The sequence below is a fragment of the Salarias fasciatus genome, chromosome 10, assembly GCF_902148845.1.
Source record: "Salarias fasciatus chromosome 10, fSalaFa1.1, whole genome shotgun sequence".
Taxonomy (NCBI): Eukaryota; Metazoa; Chordata; class Actinopteri; order Blenniiformes; family Blenniidae; genus Salarias; species Salarias fasciatus.
Genome location: NC_043754.1, coordinates 19,432,320 through 19,453,463, shown reverse-complemented (window position 1 = coordinate 19,453,463; position 21,144 = coordinate 19,432,320). Strand labels below are relative to the sequence as shown.

The window sequence follows — 21,144 nt, the reverse complement described above, 5'->3', positions numbered from 1 at the left end:
CATTTACTCCTTTTGTGGTACCTGTGGTGCAAGTGTAGTTTGCTCAAATTATTTTTCTTGAATTACTGACTTTACTGAAAAAACTGTGATTAACTCATTAATTAAATATGTCTTAATTAACTTAGTGCGGTTTTCTTTTTCAGCCATTGTGTTTTTAGTTTTTCTCGAGCTGGAAGATGAAGTCTCCTGCACACAGGTCCCTCCAGTTCTTCGTAACACAGGCTTACATAAGAATCTAAGAAAGGAAGGGTGAACGATTTGACCTTGAAGAACACACTCCTAAATGCTTTCTGAATAATGAATAGAATTTGAGTCACACAAGAAGTGTCAAAGTAGTCATCATTGGGTCTCCATATTTTTTTTTTCCATGTGCTGTTGGGTAAAAAAAAAAAAAAAAAAAAAACTCACATTAGGACAAAGTCGTCTGAAAGTAGTCCTGATGAGGTGAAGGTAAGGTTATAATCAAACAAGTGTGCTGATGAATTAAGTCCCGTCATAAGAGAAAATTGACTACAGGACAAACGAAACACCTCCGTTGTCCTTCATATCCTCACTTTCCAAAACAGAGTTTGAGTCGTTTAAAAATCATGAGGCAAAACGAATGAATACATTCCACATGATGAAATATATTGAGCCCGTATACACTGAATCCTGATATGACGCCTTGCTACAGCAAATCCTCCACTGCAGAATGAAAGTCATCAGCTGCTGTTTACTGTGGCGTTGTTTGCCTCTGTGCGGTTGCATTAGAAACCAAAAGACGCGAGCGTTTGAAGAAAAAAAATTCTAAAATGATTAATTCATAAATGCTGTGACTTGCTGTCCTAGTTTGAAGGAAATCCATCATCATCCAGCATCCTCATATCCATCAATACATTTCTAATTGAGGAAGGAAGGTGGCGAGGCGGCGTCCCACCCCTGATGGCTTCTAAATGTTCGATAATCCCCGTCAAATGACACAGGCCGTGATAACTAATTGAACTTAGGTAGCTGACTGAATTGCATTATCTCTATTTTTATTGCCAGGCACGGCCTGTTGACACACATCAGCTGTTTTTCAATGAGCAAACACCGAAGTCATTCATTAGACTTGCTCCGGCTACAGAAGGTCAGTGTTTGACTGACAGTTTCAACAATATCAGCTCCACACACAACACTCTCATCTTCGGGAGTGGTCGGTTAGAATACGGGCTGCATGCTGGGGGTCTTCCACTTCTTGAGCGGGATATTATCAGATCGAGGAGGGAGGATTCGGCACACAGACTTTTTGAAAATAATTTCCTGTATTGAATTGCTTTGTCAGTTAAACTGTGATTATTTAGTTTCTTTAAGGCTCGAATTTCTTTCATAATTTCCTTGACATGTCCAATGCAGCAGAATCACATTAATATGCTCGTGGGGGCTCGGTGCGCCTTCCAATCACTGGTGAGCACAAGCAAACTAACGTGGAAGCAATATCGTTTCCAGCTGATCGCCCTCGTCTAAAAAGGGTCTAAAATAATGGGGCTATTTTGAATACGTCTAAAACTAATAAACACAAACGGAATATACGTGACCTAATTCAGTGAGTGTGCAATTCAATACGCTTTATGATCTTAGTAAATCAAGCCCTTTATGAGCCATAGGCATGTATGTGAATTGTCAATCTCTTCGTTCTTGGATGAACTGGTGAACTGTCCTCAGTGTATATTCTCTGTCTTTACTCATAGTCAGCTGTCATGGACTCAAACCTAAGCTGGATAAAGCTGTGTAGAAGAAATATGGATTTGTACCATTTTTAAACCATCGTGTGCTAGGACAGACTGCTTTATGAAACTTTTAAATTGCAAAACTATAAATATGTTTATCTTCTAGCCGGAACTGGATGGCCCTGATGTGTATTTTAAGCCCCTGGTAAAGGTTTGTCCCTTGACAACAGTCAGGGAAACTTCAAATTGGTTCAACACCACATAATCCTTCAGCGGGAATAACACAGTCTTCCTCCACACAAATTAAAAGTTGGATTTATAAGAAATAAAAAAAGCACCTTTACTCATTCCAGTGCACTCAGGGATTTCGCTGCTGCGGCTGTATTTAATCTGATATGAGTGCTGCTGTAAATTAGCTGATGTTAGCTCACCTCGGGGAATGTTCTCCCAAGAAAAAGAAGAGCATCAGCAGTTGGTTCCGAAGTGTAGAACAACCGGTATTTACATCAACAGACAGAGTTAAAATACAGATTCTCTTGCCCTTCCACAGCATTTTTTCCCCCAGTCTGGTGCAGATCTTTCAGACACCTTCCAATTAATTACAAAACTCAGAGATTTCAGCCATGTTCAAACCCTTCTAAGCTTGGCTGAATTTCAAAAGTAACATCAATCCCACATGAATTTCTTGGTTGTCTTTTAAGACAGATTCATGACAAAAACAGGAAAAGAAAATTCTATCTGCAAAGAGAAATTCAACAAAAAAACAAGGACACTGTGGTGACATGAAGTGGTTCATTAGATGCTCTAAAACTTTTTAAAGCACAAAAACACCTACTTAAAAATAACCTTGCTGTGGCAAAACTTAATTTTATTCTTGCCCAATAAATTATAATTTAATTTAAATGGAATATTTTCATACATTAAGAATTGATACTTTATTAAGATCTGTGTGCTAGATTATATCTCACTTTAAGACGATGACCCAGCTTGCTCAACTTAAGTGTAAATAGTAGAATAAACATCAAAAGGTTGCATTGCCGAGATGATTATGAGAGAGGTCTGTTTCGAGCATATTTGCTGACTTAGATCAGGTGTGTGCATGAAAGAGATGTCAGTAGCTGCTGTGATACAGGTAGAAGTGAAAGATCAAACAGATTAAAGAGAGCTACAAGTCGTGTTAAGTAGAAATAAGCCGACAATTTGAACCGAAGTCACAAATACAGGATTTACTCTGTGACGGCTAAATGAGAGAGAAGAAGCTATTTTTAAAGTCATCATTAGGATTGGACCTGTGGAGGAAGCCGCACACATCAAGAGTCGAGTTTCATTTTGCCGTTAAACGTTGTGACATTTCAGCCTTGATATGTTCCTCGTCAGTCGAGCAACATTCATTCGTTTTAAAAATAATTTCAACACTTACTGTGTTTATCTCTGTATTGTTTCATGTGAGAGGATATTTATTACAGATAAAAGCCACCAAGTCAATGCATTCATTGTTTTTTATATGCTGTGCTCTTCTAAAACAAACTTACTGTTTCTATTAAAATGATTCATCAACAAAGTAAATGTCATCGCTGATAAATAAGAGCCGTAAAAAGCTACAATGGAGGCATTTTTGTAAATTCTTTTGCAAGTATTTTTGCTAGATCTTGTTAGACCACTTTATCCTCAGTAATCTTTTTTAAACTCACTTCTATGCTTGAAACACTTCAGGCAGAGTATCGATTTCATGAATCAAACTACATGTGAAGGATCACATTAAACAGTCCGCTGTTGCTCAGTGCAAGTTGTCTCTGCAGAGTTCTTCCTGAACCTGTGCGACCTCGAATAACACACACGCACGCACGCGCACACACACACACACAAACCTCAGGGGATCATTTATATAACCAATGCACAGATCAGGACGCAGAGGCTGGGGGAGGTGAAGTGGAACAGAAGGGGTGGAGACAAAAATCAAACGAGCAGAAATCATCAAAGAAATACTTTTAAGATTAGAATTTATTTGCACTCAAAGACATCTGGGATTTCATGAGTGCCGCGCTGGAAAACCCTCAAACCCGGGGTGTGTGCACTCTCCGAAGGTTTGCTTTAAGTCAAACACAGCTCACAACTGCTCGCTTATTGGTTAATTTGTAAAAGTCAGACAGGATTCTGAACTGTTGTATTGCAATGGAGTTTCTTTAGAGAAAATACAGTTTGGCTTTTGGTGTTGTTAGTGGTAATTATTCTCATCTCGCATTCAGAATATCTCTGGTTTAAGCTTGTGTGGGTTAATCTTCTATAACTTAAGACTAAATATTTCTCCTTTTCCTTCATCTTTCTGTCAGGTGATCTGATCATCTACATTATAAAAGAGTAGAGAGGAAGAAATAAGATGGCCTGAGAGGATGGAGCCAGCCTGCTGACCTCCACAGTGCTCCGCTTTAAATACAGCTTTTTTTCTTTACCTTTTATTTGCTATTAAGCATTGAGCTGTCATTTCTTTGGCTTTCCTATAGTTTAAGAATGTATTTTATCTTTAGGTCAAAGTCAAAGCTCTGCACAGCTGACCCCAGACTCCTTGTTCTTTTGTTCTCTTTGGCCACCTTCCTAGATTCCCTTTGCATAGGGTTGAAAACTTGGTGGTTATATATTAAAAATGTATTATGCTGTGTTCAAGTAGCTGAGAAAAAGGATTGTTACCAGTTGGTAAGCTCCCATTTCCCACTTGACAGCGTTCACATAACAATAAATAACCAGCATGGCCACCTTCTGCAGTGTCACTTTATTGCTGCTATTAGAGTCCAGAGAAGAGACAAACAGGCTTCTCGTCAACAAAAAAGGGGATGAATTGAAGCTCAGGAGGAACCAACTGTTTGGACACGACATGTGAACATTTTCTGCACAGCTTTTTATTTATTTCCTGCATTTTTTTTTTAGTCTAATGGATATTTCATGAGTAAAAAACAAGATGGAAATAACCTTTTTCATGCATGACGTGTGTACATTTATCATTTTTAACAGTGTGACTGCATTCAGATGCATTTTCTCACTGATAGGCGTGAACTCCCAATTACTCACGATTGCACCATTATCTTTCAGAGTTGCATTGTTCGGCACAGCGTCTTTATGTTTTTCAGGTCGTCTAAAGGTAACTGACTTTTTTGCTCTCGGCGCCCGTGGAACGACCTGCCAGAGGAGGACATAAGGCTTGCGACTTGTTATTATAGTCCTTATTGTTATGAAAGTGAATGTTATTGCGTCCTTTAATATAAATTTGTATATTTTTTGCCGCTATGTTATCTTCTTGTATTACTGTGTCTGTCTCTATTTTTCCATTGTACTGTCAGGGAGGGAACGAGGCGACGGGGAAGAAATGTCCCCTCTGGTCTGCATATACAGCTTCTTTCTTAATCATTTTCATGGCAAGGGGGATGAATTATATCTCCCAGCACAGTGATTAAAGCGACTTCATCAAAAAGACACATGAAATACGTAATAATATCAACTATTATTGATCTTCATTTGTTTTTCTTCTAATGCCAGCTAAAGTAAATCTCATAGACTGCCATATACAGCCCATAGTATGTACACTAATATCTCTGCAGAAGCACTTTGCTACCACATGTGCTATCTCTTTATCTATATAGTAATGTTTTGCAGCCGTTGTCCTTGCATTTCACCCCTCTGGAACAGTGACACACGTTGCACTTTTGTTTTTATCAAAACACGTTTTCTAAAGTTAGCATTACATGAGTAATGATGCAGCATCACGTGCAACAAAAGGTAGAGACCTCTCTCTTTTTTTTTATTTTCAAAGACGCAGAAATAGCTTGAACTGCTTTACAACAGTGAGGTTTTGTCATGCTTACATTTTACCTTCAGATAAGGCTTCTTTAAAAAAAAAAAAAAAAACGACTCCCTTTTCCCATTACCTCTTCTTTCATACCCCCCCCGCGTCTCCTCACCCTCCACTTTCCTCCCTGCTTCACCACATTAATCTCTCATTAGCAGCCTCCCTTCATCTCTTTCTCTCCATCTTTTCTCTCCTCCAACACCAGCCATTACGCGCGCATACACAAGCATCCATCCGTCGCCGAAAGGCCCGTGCATTTTCACCCGCGCAGAAGTATCCTCAGACAAATGAGGGGCACGGGCAGCCATTTAAAGGGCAGCACTGCAGAGAAGAAGAGCCCCTCTGAAAGGAGCCCGTGGAGGGAGAGATAATAGACTTAAATAGGACTAACATGCGACGCGGGCGGGTTGTTTGCGTGCATGCCCGCAGACACTCAGAGGCGGTTTTAAAGCAGCGCCGAGGCACAAATGGGGAGAGCTTTTTCATGCTCAAAGACGGACAAGGAAGGCAAGTGTTCACATGTGAGTGATGGGGAAAATGCAGACTCTCCTGCGCGGCGCGGGAGCATATAGGAGCACAGGCTGCTCGCTATCTTGATCTGAAGTGAGTCAGAGTGCCACGCTGCATATAAATGACTCAATGCAGATTAACATGTCACTGTTTCGGCGAGGGAGAACGAAGGGGCTGCGTGTAGGAGGTCAGGCTAACCCGTTCCACCTCTGCACTCGCCACGGCTACGCGGTGGAGAGGTGACCGCAAAACACAAGATCAGCGAGAGGAATAATACGCCGATGGTTCCGTACGGCACAAGTGAGGACTCTGATAAAGCGGGAGAAGATGGATGAGCTTCAAACTCCCAGGTTGGAGTTAAGTATGGGCGAGGAATGGATACCGTGGGCTCCTTCTCCAGTCATCACTCATACTGTCACCTCCGGGCATTTTTACAAGGGCCATTAATCTAAAATTCTAAATTCTAAAACATGCACAAGGAGAACATGCAAACTCACACCAAAAAAACCCTTTGGGTGGGGGTGGGGCACCAACTGACTGGCTGCTCTATCATTAAAAAAAACACTCACCTTTCACTTCCATCCAAACATCTCCAACCCTTTTTTTTTTGGGGTCAATCCTATTTTTCATGAAACTGCAGCAGCGGATTCTTGCTCCTACAATAAAGTACTCGCAAACACAGAGGTGGTGAGGAGACGCCACATTTCTGTGGTCAAGCTGTCAATTTCAAATACCTGCTTTAACCGTTCACACGGGACGTTTTTAATTACATCTGACTCATCGAACAACGTTGTTCATCTAATGAAGCCATGAGGGTGAGAGGATCATTAGAGTTAAGCTTGCAGCCTGAATGTTGCTAAAAAAAAAAATAGACTAACGAGTAAGGCAAACACAAAAAAGACCCATAAAATCTTAATTTAACCCTCATTCCAATAGAGTGCACAGAAATAGCAAATCTGGTTTATTGAAGGTGAAACGAAGGTCAGAGATATTATGATTTCATTTTTTTTTTTCTCATTCAAGTACGGATAAACAAAGGTTTTGTGTCTTGTATAGTTGCCATTCCTGCATTTTAATGCAAAGCAAGCCGAACTGTGGTGTACCTTCAGTTTTCGTCTATTCACTTTAGTTATTATACATCCATTACAGGGTGTTGTTATTCAGCTCAGTGTTCATTAAGCACTGAATACAATTTCAGTCTGTCCCCAAAATAGAAGACTTCCTCTTTCCTTTTCTCTCTCTTTTTTTTTTTTTATTATCCGCTTCCTATTTCATCCTCATTTTCATTCTCCTTCATTGAGGCAAATCTGTGCTTTGAGAATCATCCAGTGAAGTATTTTTGATGTTAAATCTCTCAGGCGTGATATTTTTTTTCCCAGTCTAAACCCTGTGTTGTGCTGAAAATATACGGGATATCCCAAATTCTTCAGCGTAACGCCAATGCTGGCGATCAGAGCGCCTTGACTTTCTGCCAATTTCCTCTGACGAGGTTCAGAGGCTGTTGTCTGAAACACCTGGATGTTCTCACTGACTTTCAGCCTCAAGTCCCAGAGGAGGCTTTCCTCACATCAAAGGGACAAACAGTCATGATGCCTTTCAGGTTCAAGGACTCGCGGGCGCTAACTGAAGTCGCTCCGACCGTCCTAAAGTTCTGCACATCACCGGGAGTGGCACTGTGACAGCAAGGCACAGATCCATGAAACGATCGTCATGCTGGCTCAGTATTTCATAATAAACCAGACAGTCTGTTGATTTGGCATTTTCTTTGCAAGCTTTCCACGCATCTGAGAGACAGGGAATTTCCATCTCACACCCGTAGACTGTAGTCTTTGCTAACACCATCTTTGGAAAAAAAGAAAAAAAAAAAAAGCAGACTGACTGAAATCTGCAAACAAAATGAATGGGTCTCATTTTGCTATAAAGAGAAACAAATACAAGAACCAGTACGCAAGATTAAAAAAAATGTGCAGAGTAATAAAGAGATAAAGAGGATCTTTCTGCAAATTTAAACATATCAGGTTTGATTGGAGATCTTTTTATTACCCCGATCTTCTTGAGAATTGAATGTTGATGGGTGCAAACTTGATGCTGAAGGCAAAAGCATGTGCAAGCTGATTTAATAACACCCAGTTCTGTCTGACAGACTTGTGATACAACAGGAAAAATCCATGGAGTGCATTCCTCCATATGAATACAGAATATCAGCTGTGTGTTGAAATGGTGCAAAATACTGGAGGAGCTCATGCTCAGAATGTAGAATTCATTTTAAGATTTATAACTTCAGAGAAGCTTTCTGTGGTTTATCGGTGTTTTTATTGTTTTTCTTTTTATTATTATTTTTTAGAGAACTTCATTCAAAAATCAAAAATACATGTAAAGCCCTCATGTTGCATGCTGCTTCTTTCGCACTTTGTGGAGAAACACCTGTGAAAACGTTGCTACGTTTGAACAAAAACCCAAATCATGTTGGCTTTACATCCTGAGGTTCTTTGCTAAAACTATGAGATATGAACAGAAAATAAAGCCAATGTTTGTTTGTTGGTTTTGCTTGTTTTTTGATTTTCAAGAGTTTCATGAAGAAACACTTTTAACATTCTGACCCCTTTAAAAATGATTCACAATATATGACTGAAGTTTGAAACTGTGTGTAGACATAGATACGGCATTATTGGGAGAAAAAAAAGGAAATTTACTTTTTCTTTGACGTTTCAAGTGAAACAGTCAAAATTGCCATAGATAAATCAAGGCTTCTATTTTGTGAAGTTTGACTGGAGCTCTTTTTGGGGCATCACTATGCTGCAACCTGCAAAAACTCAGTCACACCTGATTGGATTGTCGGGCCATCTCTGACTTCATCTTGACGAAAGTGGAACTCCTCATTAAAAAAAAACTGAGAAAATACGGCATTTTGTCCAAGGAACAATGAACACGTCACCCTGCTGTGACCTCTTCATCGTCGAGTCATGATTCATTCACAATATCTGATAATTGGTGTCGGGGATGCTTTGTGGCGACGTTCTCTCTCATTCACCAGAGGTACAAGATCAAAACCGTTATTAAAGTTAAAAAGGATTTAAAGAAAGGCGCATTTACACAAGAAAATCTCAACAATTGTCAAGAAACAAAGAGAAAAAATTACAAATGAAATAAACATAATCACTGTCATTAAATGTTTCAACATGGTTTTCATTCTTCAAAGTTTGATTTGAGGTTTTTCTTTTTTTTTTTTGGCATAAACCTGTTGGCCTGCCTTTCCTCAAAAACATATTGAAACCCAAGTATAAAACGCTTCCTTTTTTTCTAGGTTTCGCTTAAAACTCAGATAAAACATGAGTTGTATTTGAAGTTTTTAAGCACATGCTATGTTTCTACACTGTGGTACCAACTCAAGTTTTAAGTTACTGTTTCAAGCAAAAGATTAATTTGCAGTGATTGATTTCATTTAAAGCTTATTTGTTAGCTGAAGTCTAATTTTTACTGCAGCCAGTCAGAGACAATAAACCACTGCTGCAACACAGACACTAATTAATGGCTCCGCCGTTATTTCAGTGTTTAAATGTAATTATACAGATGATCACAGTGATGCATTACAGAACATCACTGCATAAACAACTAAATGTGAGAATTTTTTTTAAGTTTTAAAAGACCAAACCTCATACATTTCAGTAGCTTCGTGTCATAGTATGACGGCAATAACTCCAGTAACCCCACTGTGAGTAATAAGGAGCCTAAACTGTAAATCAAACAAATGTAGCAGAATTTATCAGAGTGTCTGCGTCCGCAAAATGATTATCAATGACAATGGGAACATACAACAACATTTGTCCCCGTCCTCCCTCCAATTATCCCCATCAGCCTTCCTGACAGCGGCGCGCAGAGCGGCTGAATGGCCTAATCTCTCTTCACAAATTAGCTCCGTCTCTCATCTGCTCTTCCCAAATGTACGCTGTGCCCTTAAACGTCACACGGCAGCTCTGCTGATTCATAACCATTATCTGAGGGGCCTTTGATAACACTGAAACGAGGGGAGGAGAAAAGGAAAAAAGGAATAAAGACACTGGGAAATGTAAAACGGGGTGAAAACTCGCAATGTGGTTCGATCTCAGATTCCCCGCTGGCCCAGAGCTATCAGAGCCATTGATTGGCTCATGTAATTCTGCTCTGATTTGGCTTGGCCAATCAATGAGCTGCAGTCTGACTTCCTGTGACTGTGCAGCCATTAAACCAGAGGTGAAAAAGCCCCATATTTTATTTCTGCTCCGGGAAATCTACAGTTTACTCCCACCCATGCTCCGACAATAGCACAGCTGCTGCTCTCCTCTTACATGGCTCGGTCCAGCAGCGGCGTTCTGTCTCACTGCGTCACTTTGGGGTCTGAATTGACCGGATGAACGCAACAACCCTGTTTGGAGCCTGAGTTGAATAAATCTCAGTGTCTTGGTCTCTTCAAGCATCTTCATTTCTGTGAAATTACACAGCGCTATTAACAGCCTCATGGAAAAAAAAAAAAAAACCTCAAACGCAGCTTGAATGCAGATATTCACAGATGTAAATTTGTTTTAAATAGTGAACGGCACTGTAATTGGGCACTTTAACACTTTGTAAATCTATCCATCTGTTCTGACAGTCTTACATATTTGACTGACAGTCAAATATGTTATATATGTGCCAGTGCCCTGCAACAAATGTGTTATTTTCTGAATTTTTATGTGATTTGCTGATGTTCACAACTCACAACAGCTGGTTTTATCGAAAACTAGAAAAAAAATAATGGTTAGGTCACTTAACAAATAATCAGTTAAAAAAAAAAAAAACAATGTGTTTTTCATCATTAGAGATGAAACCATGTCTTAATTTTCTAAGATTCTTTAATCCTTACTCAAGCAGCACAGGTTTTCGTGCATAACGAAACTCTTCAGTAATGTTCTCTGCTGCTGTCATTAAAATCCCATTGCAAGTTTGCAAGAAATTACCAAATGTGATCATTTGCCTCAGTTTACTTTTCAACATATTGCAAGTATGACCTGCATACTTACACAGGCGTATTTATATAAACCCTTTGCATACACTTTACTTTATGCACACACATTACATCACACTGCAGTTGTTTTAATTCCTCATCTCATATTCATTCCTCGTGCTCATAACCCACTTTCCAAGCTTTCCTTGAATTATTTCTATCTTCCGCTCTTTTTCGCTCGCAGATCAATGCAGTTTTATTTCCTGTAATTTGATATAAAAGGTCAACGGGCAAAACCCTTACGAATATGCTGGTTTTATTTACACACAGGCATTTGAGCTGAATGCTTGTGTCAGCAGTCTGAATGATCCCTGCAGAGAAATCCAGATATATTATGTTACAGACAGGGGCTGAAGTTTCTTATTTGCTATTTGGAGTCGGCACAGATTACTGGGATACAGCTTGTATTCTTGTAACGGGGTAAATATAGCTCGTAGGTTAAAAAGACACCAGGGTGTAAAAAATGTTTCTCAATCTTGAGGTCTTCAGGCCGTCAAATCTACGCAAACAGACGTGCATTTTTGTTGTTGTTGCCATTGCTGTTTTTTCTTTGGTGGTACTAAACAGTTTGGAACTGGTGCTACATTTTAACCACTAAGGATAGGATCATTAAAGCGAAATCAATGGTATAATCACCAATTCCTAAAATTCTAATGACAGCACCTGATGTATTTCAAAGACTCGTCATTCTGTAAAATTGCAAACAAATGCAACAGAGAATGCTTCAAAACTGACCAAAATACTCAGTTATCTCCATCTGAACACAGTGCAGAACATTTCAAAGCGCTCGTCCTCTCACTGGCAGGACAGCCCCTCAATTACCAAACACACATAAAAGCACTTCATTCACTGCTTAATTTAGCCATTGATTTTTTTAACACCAGATCACACCAGAGATAGCAGAAGACATCAGGCTCAAGTGTTTTATGGTCTTTGCGGGGACGTCCACTGCCCTGCAGAAACACAAAGGCCTCAGACTGAGATGAGAGTGAGCATGAGGGGAGGAAAGAAAGAAGACGGCTCCCCGGGGATCATCTCTAAAAATCACTGCCTACTCCCGTTAGCAGATCTAACCATGGCAATGTGTGTGATTGGTGTTTGTGTGTACAGTTCCTGTCCCTGCTGGCGTGTTGTGGTAGATCGACTGTGCTGCCACACAAACAGGGGCTTGTTCAGAGGGGAACACGCCAACCTAAATATGTCATTAATGTGGAATTCTTCATATGAAACCCATTATCTCAACATAATTTAACCTTAAAGTCAAGATGAGCATCAACAACAGAAGAAACACGAACACGCAAACAAAGCCGTGAGGCAGACTTACAGGCGTTGGTGACGGCGAAGCTGTTGGCCGTTTCGATGTTGTCCACGTGAGGCACCAGGTTGAATGGGGCTTCCGAGGCGTTCGGGCTGGTGTTGTGCAGGAAGATCGCCAAACGAAAGGCGGTGTACTCCTGATCAGTGTTTCTGATGAACAGGCCACCTGAAGAGAGAGAAACACACGAGCGATAAGGAACTGTCTCCCGTAGCTTACCGACAACTGGAACTGAAGCTATAAACAGATCTGTCATCACTGCCGATACCTTGAACCTTGAAAGAAGACGTAAGCAGAAAATTCACTGAATCATTTTTGACACATTGATGCGAGGAGAAAGAAGAGAGTCAACACAAACAATGATTTACTGAAAATTATTGCACACCTTTGCATGAACTGACATAAGGATAACCTATGCTTTTTCAAAAAAGATTCATCCTGCTGGCTTATTGCTCATGTGGGCAGAATAGTTGCCGAGTCGCCGCTCCTCCAGCTTGATTTTATTCCGCTGTCGGGCAACACATCAGAATTTTCCGATCGACCGCGACCCACCTAAAGAGCAGCGACTGCCAATATATTCACACCAGTGCGTGCACTGGCACATGCAGAGGGCAGGTGACTGAGGTGAACCCGAAAAGCTGCTGCGCCGCAGCCTGAAGGCGACTCTCACCTGGTGTCAGATGAAGGATGCCTCCACTTGCAGCTTCCCCCCGAACAACCAGGCGGGGATAAGATCACCCGCGTAATGTGACCTCTGTTCTTATGCTTTCAGTTGTGTTTTAAAGGTTAATTCCTCATTTTGTTGGATTTTCAAAGAGGGAAATATTAAGATGAGAGTCTAAATTGATAATTATCACCCAAAGTATTGCCCCTTAAAAATCTAATGGCAATGGACTCAACCACTTTGCTGATAGCAGGCTTGTTTTTGAAACACCCAGTACTACAGGACACAAGAAAATATTTTTAGATAGAATGACACCACAGGAGTTACAAGTCATCTACGGTGAGTCATTTTCACCTCAGGTCAAATTAAGCTAAGCCTTTTGCCACCTGCAGCCTCCTTTGGGTCTAATATGGGCACCAGATCCTCTGAACCCAGAAATAAAGTGCACTGTTTCCCGGTACCCTTGAAAAGAAGCTACTTGAGTGTTTTCCTGTGTGATAGCCCTTTCAACAGAGCTTCAATCATACGATGACACGAGAGCATGTGTCACTGACTGCAAAAGGTTGAAGGATACAGAAATAAAAAGTCTGTTAGCAGGGTAGCGGATCTGAAGGCCATTACTTAGTCATAAAACTAACATTACCAAGCCTACATGCATAAAATACCAATTTTCTTAGTATAGAGTGAGATTTATAGGAGTATTTATTTATTTATTTATTTATTTTGCCATAAATAGGAGCTTCACAGTAACAGTTCAGTCCTTCAAAGTGTGACAGTCCAAGGTTTAAATCCTCCTTTAGGAAACTTTCTGTGTGAAATGATCATGTTCTCACAATGCACCTGTGTTTTTTGTTTTTTTTTTTGTCTGCTTGTCATTAAAAACTTATGCATTTCATTTTAATTTGGTGAGCATACATTGCCAGTAGATGTGAATTTGCTCTGTGATGGACTGTCGCTCTGTGCACGGTGGACTCAGCCTGCACCCAGACAGCTGGGATCAGCTCCAGTCCATCTGCAACTCTAACGTGCATAAAGTGGCTTAGGAGAAAAATCTATTTGGACTCACTGATAGATGTAAAGGAAATGCCCTTTATTCTCTAATACAGTCAAATACAGGGGTTGTTTTCATGGTTGTGTGTTTAGCGCGATAATTGTCTGTTTATTCCAATCAGGCTTGTTTCAGCTGGAAACTATTTAAAATGTGCAAACCAGTGGCTCGGAGGAAGAGAGCCTGGATTTCAAGGTTATCCCAACACCTGCAGAGAGGAACATCTGTAATAAATGTTAGAGTAGTTATTTATGCAGATGTTTCACTCTGAACCAAAAATGTCAGCCATAAGACAGCACTCTTGGGAAAGTGAAATGATTACAGAAATCATTATGATTCATCTGGGAGTAAGAATAGGAATAGAGATAGTAGCTGTTGGACATGGTAGAGCTACCATGTAAATCATAAATCCACCATACTTTACTAACGAAGACAAACGTATAACCTGGCACAAGATGTAAGAACCAATTGAAATCTTTGTAAGTGAACACAAACATGTCTGTCATATGTCTTAGATGTTGATCTTGGCCATTTCCGACCAACATAAGTCTGGATCGAAAGGCTTGACCAGCCAGCACCACAATCCTCAGTACATGCCTTTTCCTTCCCAGCTCAGTCATGATTCGGGTCTTACAGGTAATAGAGAAGAAACCTGGCCCAGGATTGTAAACACTTTCAACTAAATATTAGGAGATTTTCACGAAATTGATGTGGTCAGAGAGTGACCTCTGTCCCATTAAAGCTTGACATAAAGCACCTTTCATTGTGTAAGATGTTGGGAAAGAACAATATTGGCCCAGCGAATCAAAGTGTCAACAAACTGTAATTGAAAATTCAGTCTTTACGCCTCAATCCTGCACGTCCCCTCTTAATCGTCACTCAGCCTAGTGGCAAGAATTCAATTTATCTGACATATAGGAAATATCTTTGCCAAACTAATTATCATACACTGATGACAATCGTTTAATACATGAGTGAATTGTTATGCTAAACACTGAAAGAGGGGCTATAGATTGCATATAAGATATATTTTCAATTCAGTCAGTTCATCTGATTGATGCATTTAAATTAAAAACATATTAAATAAAGTATGAAAACGCATGGTACACAAAACACAACATATTCCCAATTTTCTAGTAAATCATATTTAGGTTTACAAAGGGATGTGAAAGCAATGAAGTGATAATATTCAGCAAATACACTTGCGGATCAAAGCAGCTTTTCATTTAGTTTTGATATGCACAAGCAGCTCCAGTGTCATGGATCAGCTTGGCATCAGAGATAAAATCGTGCTTTTGTTCCCCCGTGTCCTTTTTCTACACTGCTCCCTAGTTCATATACGAAGATCTCAACTAAGCCATTCATGGTTGTGCAAATGTCAGTGGTGTTTTAGGTTTGAAGCAGTTTGTTTCACATTTCAAAAGCCGTCTTAAGGGTATATTTCTTGGGATGAGACACTGTAAATGTCATTTATAGCAAAATGCCACTGTGTTCTTTCTATGGCTGACCTCTTTAAAACATAAACTGGAGAATATTTTGCTTCTCTGTTAAATCTGGCCATGTAAATCAAAACCCTGTTTTGCATCTAATTCCCTCTGTGAAAGTTTCTCATTGAATTGGCGTCAGTTTGTGTTAATTCATGATTTGCAAAAGAAACAAAGACAGAGAGGGGAAAAAAAAGGTAGGAACATTTTATATGTCTTGGCCACCAATCAGTTGGAATGCCCTGTGCACATTTCAAGTATATCCTTTTCTAATCACTCCTGATTAAGAGAAGATTAACTCCAGCTTTGACCTAAATCCTGCTCATTCAGACCTATGACTTTCATTTCAATGCAACAGAATTGGACTGAGCACAAAATAGCTTCACGCTGAAGTTTCTTAGATTACATAAAGCTTGCCAAAAGCCAGACCGTGGTGGTTGTAGCATGAACATTTGCGCCCCCATAACCACCCGATGATTCTGAAAAATGGCATCTGATCGCAGGTTTTGGAATTTACTCCAACCTTCTTTTTCCACTGCTCCACGCGGGATGTAACAGGCATTCTTGTTATCTCTCGGCTCCAACAATGTAATGAGATTTCAGCTTGCAGAGCTGATTTATGAACAGAAAAGTGTTATCTCATTTTGGTGGAACAAAAGCAGAGTTCTCTTCAGGGTTGGTCTGCCAGGTGATGACAACTGGCCAAACGGGCCTCAAACCTTTAATACAAAGTTCACTGATGTATGTGAAGGTTTTAACTATAAGATGCTGTTGAAGAATACTAATATACTTCTAAATCAATTTGAAGATTCTCCATTACATGACAATTACAATCAGATCTCTTAAAAAACTGGCTATAGTCACAAAGAATATCTGAACATATGCTTAACACACCCCTTAAAGAGCGGCTATACATTATTGAGAACCACTCTCCTTCAATACAGTGTGTTATTTCCAAAAAATATTAAAAAGGACACTAAAAAAAGCTATACATGGGTTGAAATATAATGTCACTTGCAGTAAGCATTGTTGTCCACTTGTAAGTGGAAGCTGATCTACAAAGAGCATGCACTGAAGATCATGTGTTACTAAAACTAGCATTAATTGTGAAATAGCAGATGTATGCTTCAAATCATGCAATACACTGGTGCGATATGGAATGTGATTTATTATGTCTGCAAAAGCCTGCATCTGTTATTAATGCATTTCATAAGGAGGTGTAAACTGCCTCGTGGTTCAGCAGAGATGCTTCTGTTATTGTGGAGAGAGGCATTTCCTCACCTGTCTCCCCATCACATTTATCTACTGACTTTCAAATAAGAATCCTTTACCTGCCAGATTTTTGTGCAGTGTCAGAATTATTTGCTGTAACTCTCCAACATGTTTGATAAACTCTTTCACCAACATGTCCAACATGACGATATGACATTTCATTTTGCCTTTGAGAGGCCTCAGCACTCCATCCAATCACTCCATGGGGAACACAGGCAAACAAGTGAGCAATAAAGTTTCCAGCTGGCCATTCACATGCAAACAGGATCTAACACACACACAACCCTTATCTGAATGCTCATGTTTGCTTGTCATGGCGCTCATGGTGTTATTCTTCGCAAAAGTAAGCAAACTGAAATCACAATCACTTTGCATGATCACCCAATGAAGCACACATAGCACAGGATCTTATGGAAATGTGGTTGTTAGTATCAATATGCTCTGACAAGAAATACTACGAGAAGAACACCTGTCACAATAATTAACACAACTGCCTTTTTTTTCCTCTATTGCAGCATTTCTTTCAAAGTACAGTTGTTAGTTTAGAAGAAGTCTTAAGGACTGCATCGTGAGATGTCGTTACTTCTGTGACAAAGGAGATTAAGACAGAAAAATTGGTTTTCATGTACTAGAAATGACTTCTAGGTGTGATATGACTTGTAACATGTTTGATGCCAAAATTTAACCTGTTTTCTGCCCAATCAGAGGTCACAACCCATCCATCCACCCATCCTGTATAAAATGTCTGGAGGCATTCCCAGCTGATGACAAGTACACTAAAGCAGGGTATAGTCTGAGCAGATCACCAGTCCAACACAGGAAACGTCACCACACAGTAGTCAATAGTCGGCTCTGATGTGGCTAATTTACCCAAGCTAAACTGGATCAAATCCATACGCCTATACCCTGCGCCTTTAGACTGAATGGACGGAGCCAGAGCTGACTCAGTTCTGGTTGGCAGAGCTCAGCGGAGTGAACCAGCATCCTCCAACAGATCCAATTCGACTGGTCACCTAGGGTTAACAGGAATGGAATCAATGGCATCAATTTTCTATCCCAATGAGTCACACTGCCTCCGTCATCAACTTCCTCATTTAAGAAGCTGGGTGACTTAAAAAAAAAAAAAAAACCCTCTGAATGCTTCATTCAATTTGCATTTGCTCTCAGCTGACACTTGTGGTCAGTTAACCAGATTATGTCCAGAATTGGTGTGGCTGGCTGTATCGGTTAATTAATATTGGTCATTTATTTAACCAGATAAGATCTGGAAATTTTGCTGTGATGAACTAAATGGCGTCAGTCGATCCAAGATAGTAGTGACACCAGAGGAACCTCAGAAAATCACACCTGAAGAGTTGAAGCCTCAAGATCAGAACTTCAAGGTGTCAACCTGCAATTTATTCCAGAAGACTAAACGAATGTTAATTGCTGCTTGAAAGCAATCATTTTCTCTGTTGCAAGTGAATGTATTGAATCAAGCCATCTGGCCGTTTCTGAGAGTATTATTCTCTGATTGCTACCTTATGGCTTTCTTCATACTGGATGAACTACCTTTTCATTAAAGAAGCCCTCTGCCCTCCTTCCAATACATGCCATCAAAGTCTCCGGCCTCATTGCAGCTCTTAAACTTTGTAACCAGGGCATAAGGGGGAATTATCATTCTGACGATATTTCTCAAAAATTTTCAGTAAGAATTTGGAATCATTTGACATTCCTGATTGTTTCAAACTTTGTGGCCATGGGATGGAATTCAAGAACAAGAAAAATTAGGAAAAGAATGACCAAGTTGACAAATTGCTGAGCTTCTATAACAAATCCACATAATATCATGCAGCTGGAGTGAGAATAATTCTTTGGCAGCTCTGGGTCTCGTTAGCCACCACTGTATTTGTGCACTTGTCTCCGTGCAGCAGGCATGTGTACACAACACATTTCCCAGCAGCTAATAAGTGTTGATTCTTCAGTGGCAATTATTTGAAATTGACAAGTGTTGATTGGAGAGATATTTGCCTTCTCTGAGGGCAGATAGAGTGTTGCAGTTGTGGCTGAATACCGTAAAATGTTAAATGAAGGCGCGTGGGGGAGAGATCGCTGACACCGTGTGGATTTTCACACTCCCAGAGGTCAACTAGGCCTAAGATGGAAAATATGATGACATGGGGATTACACCAACACCATTTCCCATAATTGGAAGGAAAGCTATTCGCTAAATGATAATAAGAGTGGTTATAATTTAAAAGAAATGTCAATTCAATCACAGCAATTTCCTTTCACTCATGAGTAAATGATTATTCCCATGTTTCACAGCAGTTATGCAGATGCAGGCTCACACTCTCGCCCGGCTCCAGTGCCCTCACTTGTATCGGGGTGCTATTCTGTAACAGACCCTGACCTCTCACCTCCATGAAGGGCCCGGGGATTCGTGTATCGCGTTGATATAAAAGGACAAGGAGAATCATTTGAACAGCTTGTCATTTTCCATCAGGCTGACTGAATGTGATGTGCCTCAACTCTGCCACATGCACAGGGTGCAGCGGAGGGTAAGCCCACATAAAAACTAAAGTCAGAGAGAGCGAATACAGGGTTCAACATCAACTCAAATTTCCAAAAAAAAAAAAGAATCCCAGACATTTGCAGGATAATAGGGGGAAATCGCTGCTTTTCTGTGAGATTGATTTTTTTTTTTTTTTTGAAAGAGGTTGTGATGATCAACAACTGGAGGTCACAGTTTGCCCTTCTTTCAGTTCCCCGCTTTTAAATCAAACAAGTCAATGTGTCTGCCAGTGGAATGGAAAAAACGGGAATACATCACCTTGATTCCCTCTCATAACAAACAGTTAAACTGATGGGTAAAAATATGGAGATTCTTTAAAAACTGAGTAAGTGAGGAGAGGGGGGAAAAAAAAGAGGCCAAACGGCGGGTTAGTAAAAGGCCTGTGGGAGTGAGGTTGCAGTGCCAGGACCGGGGTCTGCCAGTGTTAACAGCAGTCAATGCACAGGCAGTCTGCATAGGGAATACACACACACACACACACACACACACACTTTGCTGCTCTGATCTGCTGCAGTGGCGGAGTGCACTGGGATACACACTCTAACCCGCAGATACAAAGCGCATTAGGTGTGTGTGTGTGTGTGTGTGTGTGTTAAACATGCACAGCACACAGTCCGCATGGGATATTTATGAGCCAATTTCAGGGGAAAACAGGTGAAGAAATGTGCAGAACGTCCACTTTGAGCAGTGTTTAACGGCAGGACAGGGGCGGCAGACAGGACGTCCACAGATTCATTCACATGATTTATTCTCCGCTTGGATTTAAAACGCAGCGGCGCACACTCACCGATCTGAACGCTGCTCGGGAAAGCACCCATTGTCAGTCCCCAAAAGCCAGAGAACATCAACAGAATCCAATCGCGAGAAGAAATCCTCATTTTGTTTCGGTTATAAACTGATGAGAGACATCGAGCAGGTTCAATTAACACCCCCAGGGCAAGAGCAACATCACAAGGTGGGGAAAGAAAAATAAAAAATAAAAAATAAAAAAAAAAAGATTTGGAGAAAAAAGAATCAAACGCCGGTTAAATATCCATGTCTGTCCTTGGTGGGCTCTTGTTTCTTTTTTCTTTCTTGGATATCCCCCCGCAGTGCCGCTCGTTTGTGCCGTCAAACTGCGTCCGTCCGTCCGGCGCTGGAGATTTTGCGCACAACACCAACCAAGATGAGGATGGAGGAAGGGAGGGAGGGAGGCAGAGGGGGGCATCAGCCAGCGGCGGCCAGTGCGTCTGGATGCGGCTCAACTCCACATCACAGCAGTAACACACATGCGCCTTTTTACCCGACCGGGGCAGGCAGAGGAGGGGCGTCCGTCATCCGCTGCACCGAGCGGCGGACAAAGTCCCCGCAGCTCCTTTTAACACCAAAACTTCCAGATCCGCGGAGAGCGGCTCCCCGATCTGATGTCTGACAGCAGATTTTATTCACACTGGCAGGAATTGATACGGACGGGGCGGCTCGCGCGGCCACAGACACAGTCCTCCCCCTGTTCTCCTCTCAAGTCATTCCGCATTTAAGGCGCGCAAATTGACCAATTAGAGCTCGCGTGTCCGGCGCTTTTTCAGGAAATGGGGCCACATACAGCCACGATCTATCTGAAAGGGGATCGGATCAGTGACTTTCCAGAAAATAATTTTTTGATGGACAATGTCGGTCAGCTCCAAATGTTTTCCCTTATTGTGGAGAGGTCTTCAACCTGTGGCTCATGTGATCCTCTAGGGTCTCCCCAAAGTTTTCAGAATATTCTATGT

The 21,144-nt window shown here is 40.8% G+C and overlaps 1 protein-coding gene across 6 annotated transcripts in view; it reads right to left on the bottom strand.

Moving 5' to 3' along the window:
• gria4b (glutamate receptor, ionotropic, AMPA 4b) overlaps positions 1-20,592 on the bottom strand; it is a 124,491-nt gene extending 103,899 nt beyond the window's left edge. For 3 of the 6 annotated variants that reach the window (XR_003932340.1, XM_030101693.1, XM_030101690.1), the window contains exons 1-2: positions 20,181-20,591; positions 12,381-12,539 (exon numbers count right to left, since the gene is read on the bottom strand). Coding sequence is in view for 5 of the 6 variants with exons in the window: in XM_030101693.1 (XP_029957553.1) it covers positions 12,381-12,539; positions 20,181-20,271 (250 nt within the window). In the remaining variant the exon portion in view is untranslated. Of the gene's footprint in view, positions 1-12,380; positions 12,540-20,180 lie in introns of all 6 variants that reach the window. The other 3 variants (XM_030101692.1, XM_030101694.1, XM_030101691.1) reach the window with 2 other exon arrangements.
• Positions 20,593-21,144: the final 552 nt, after the last annotated feature.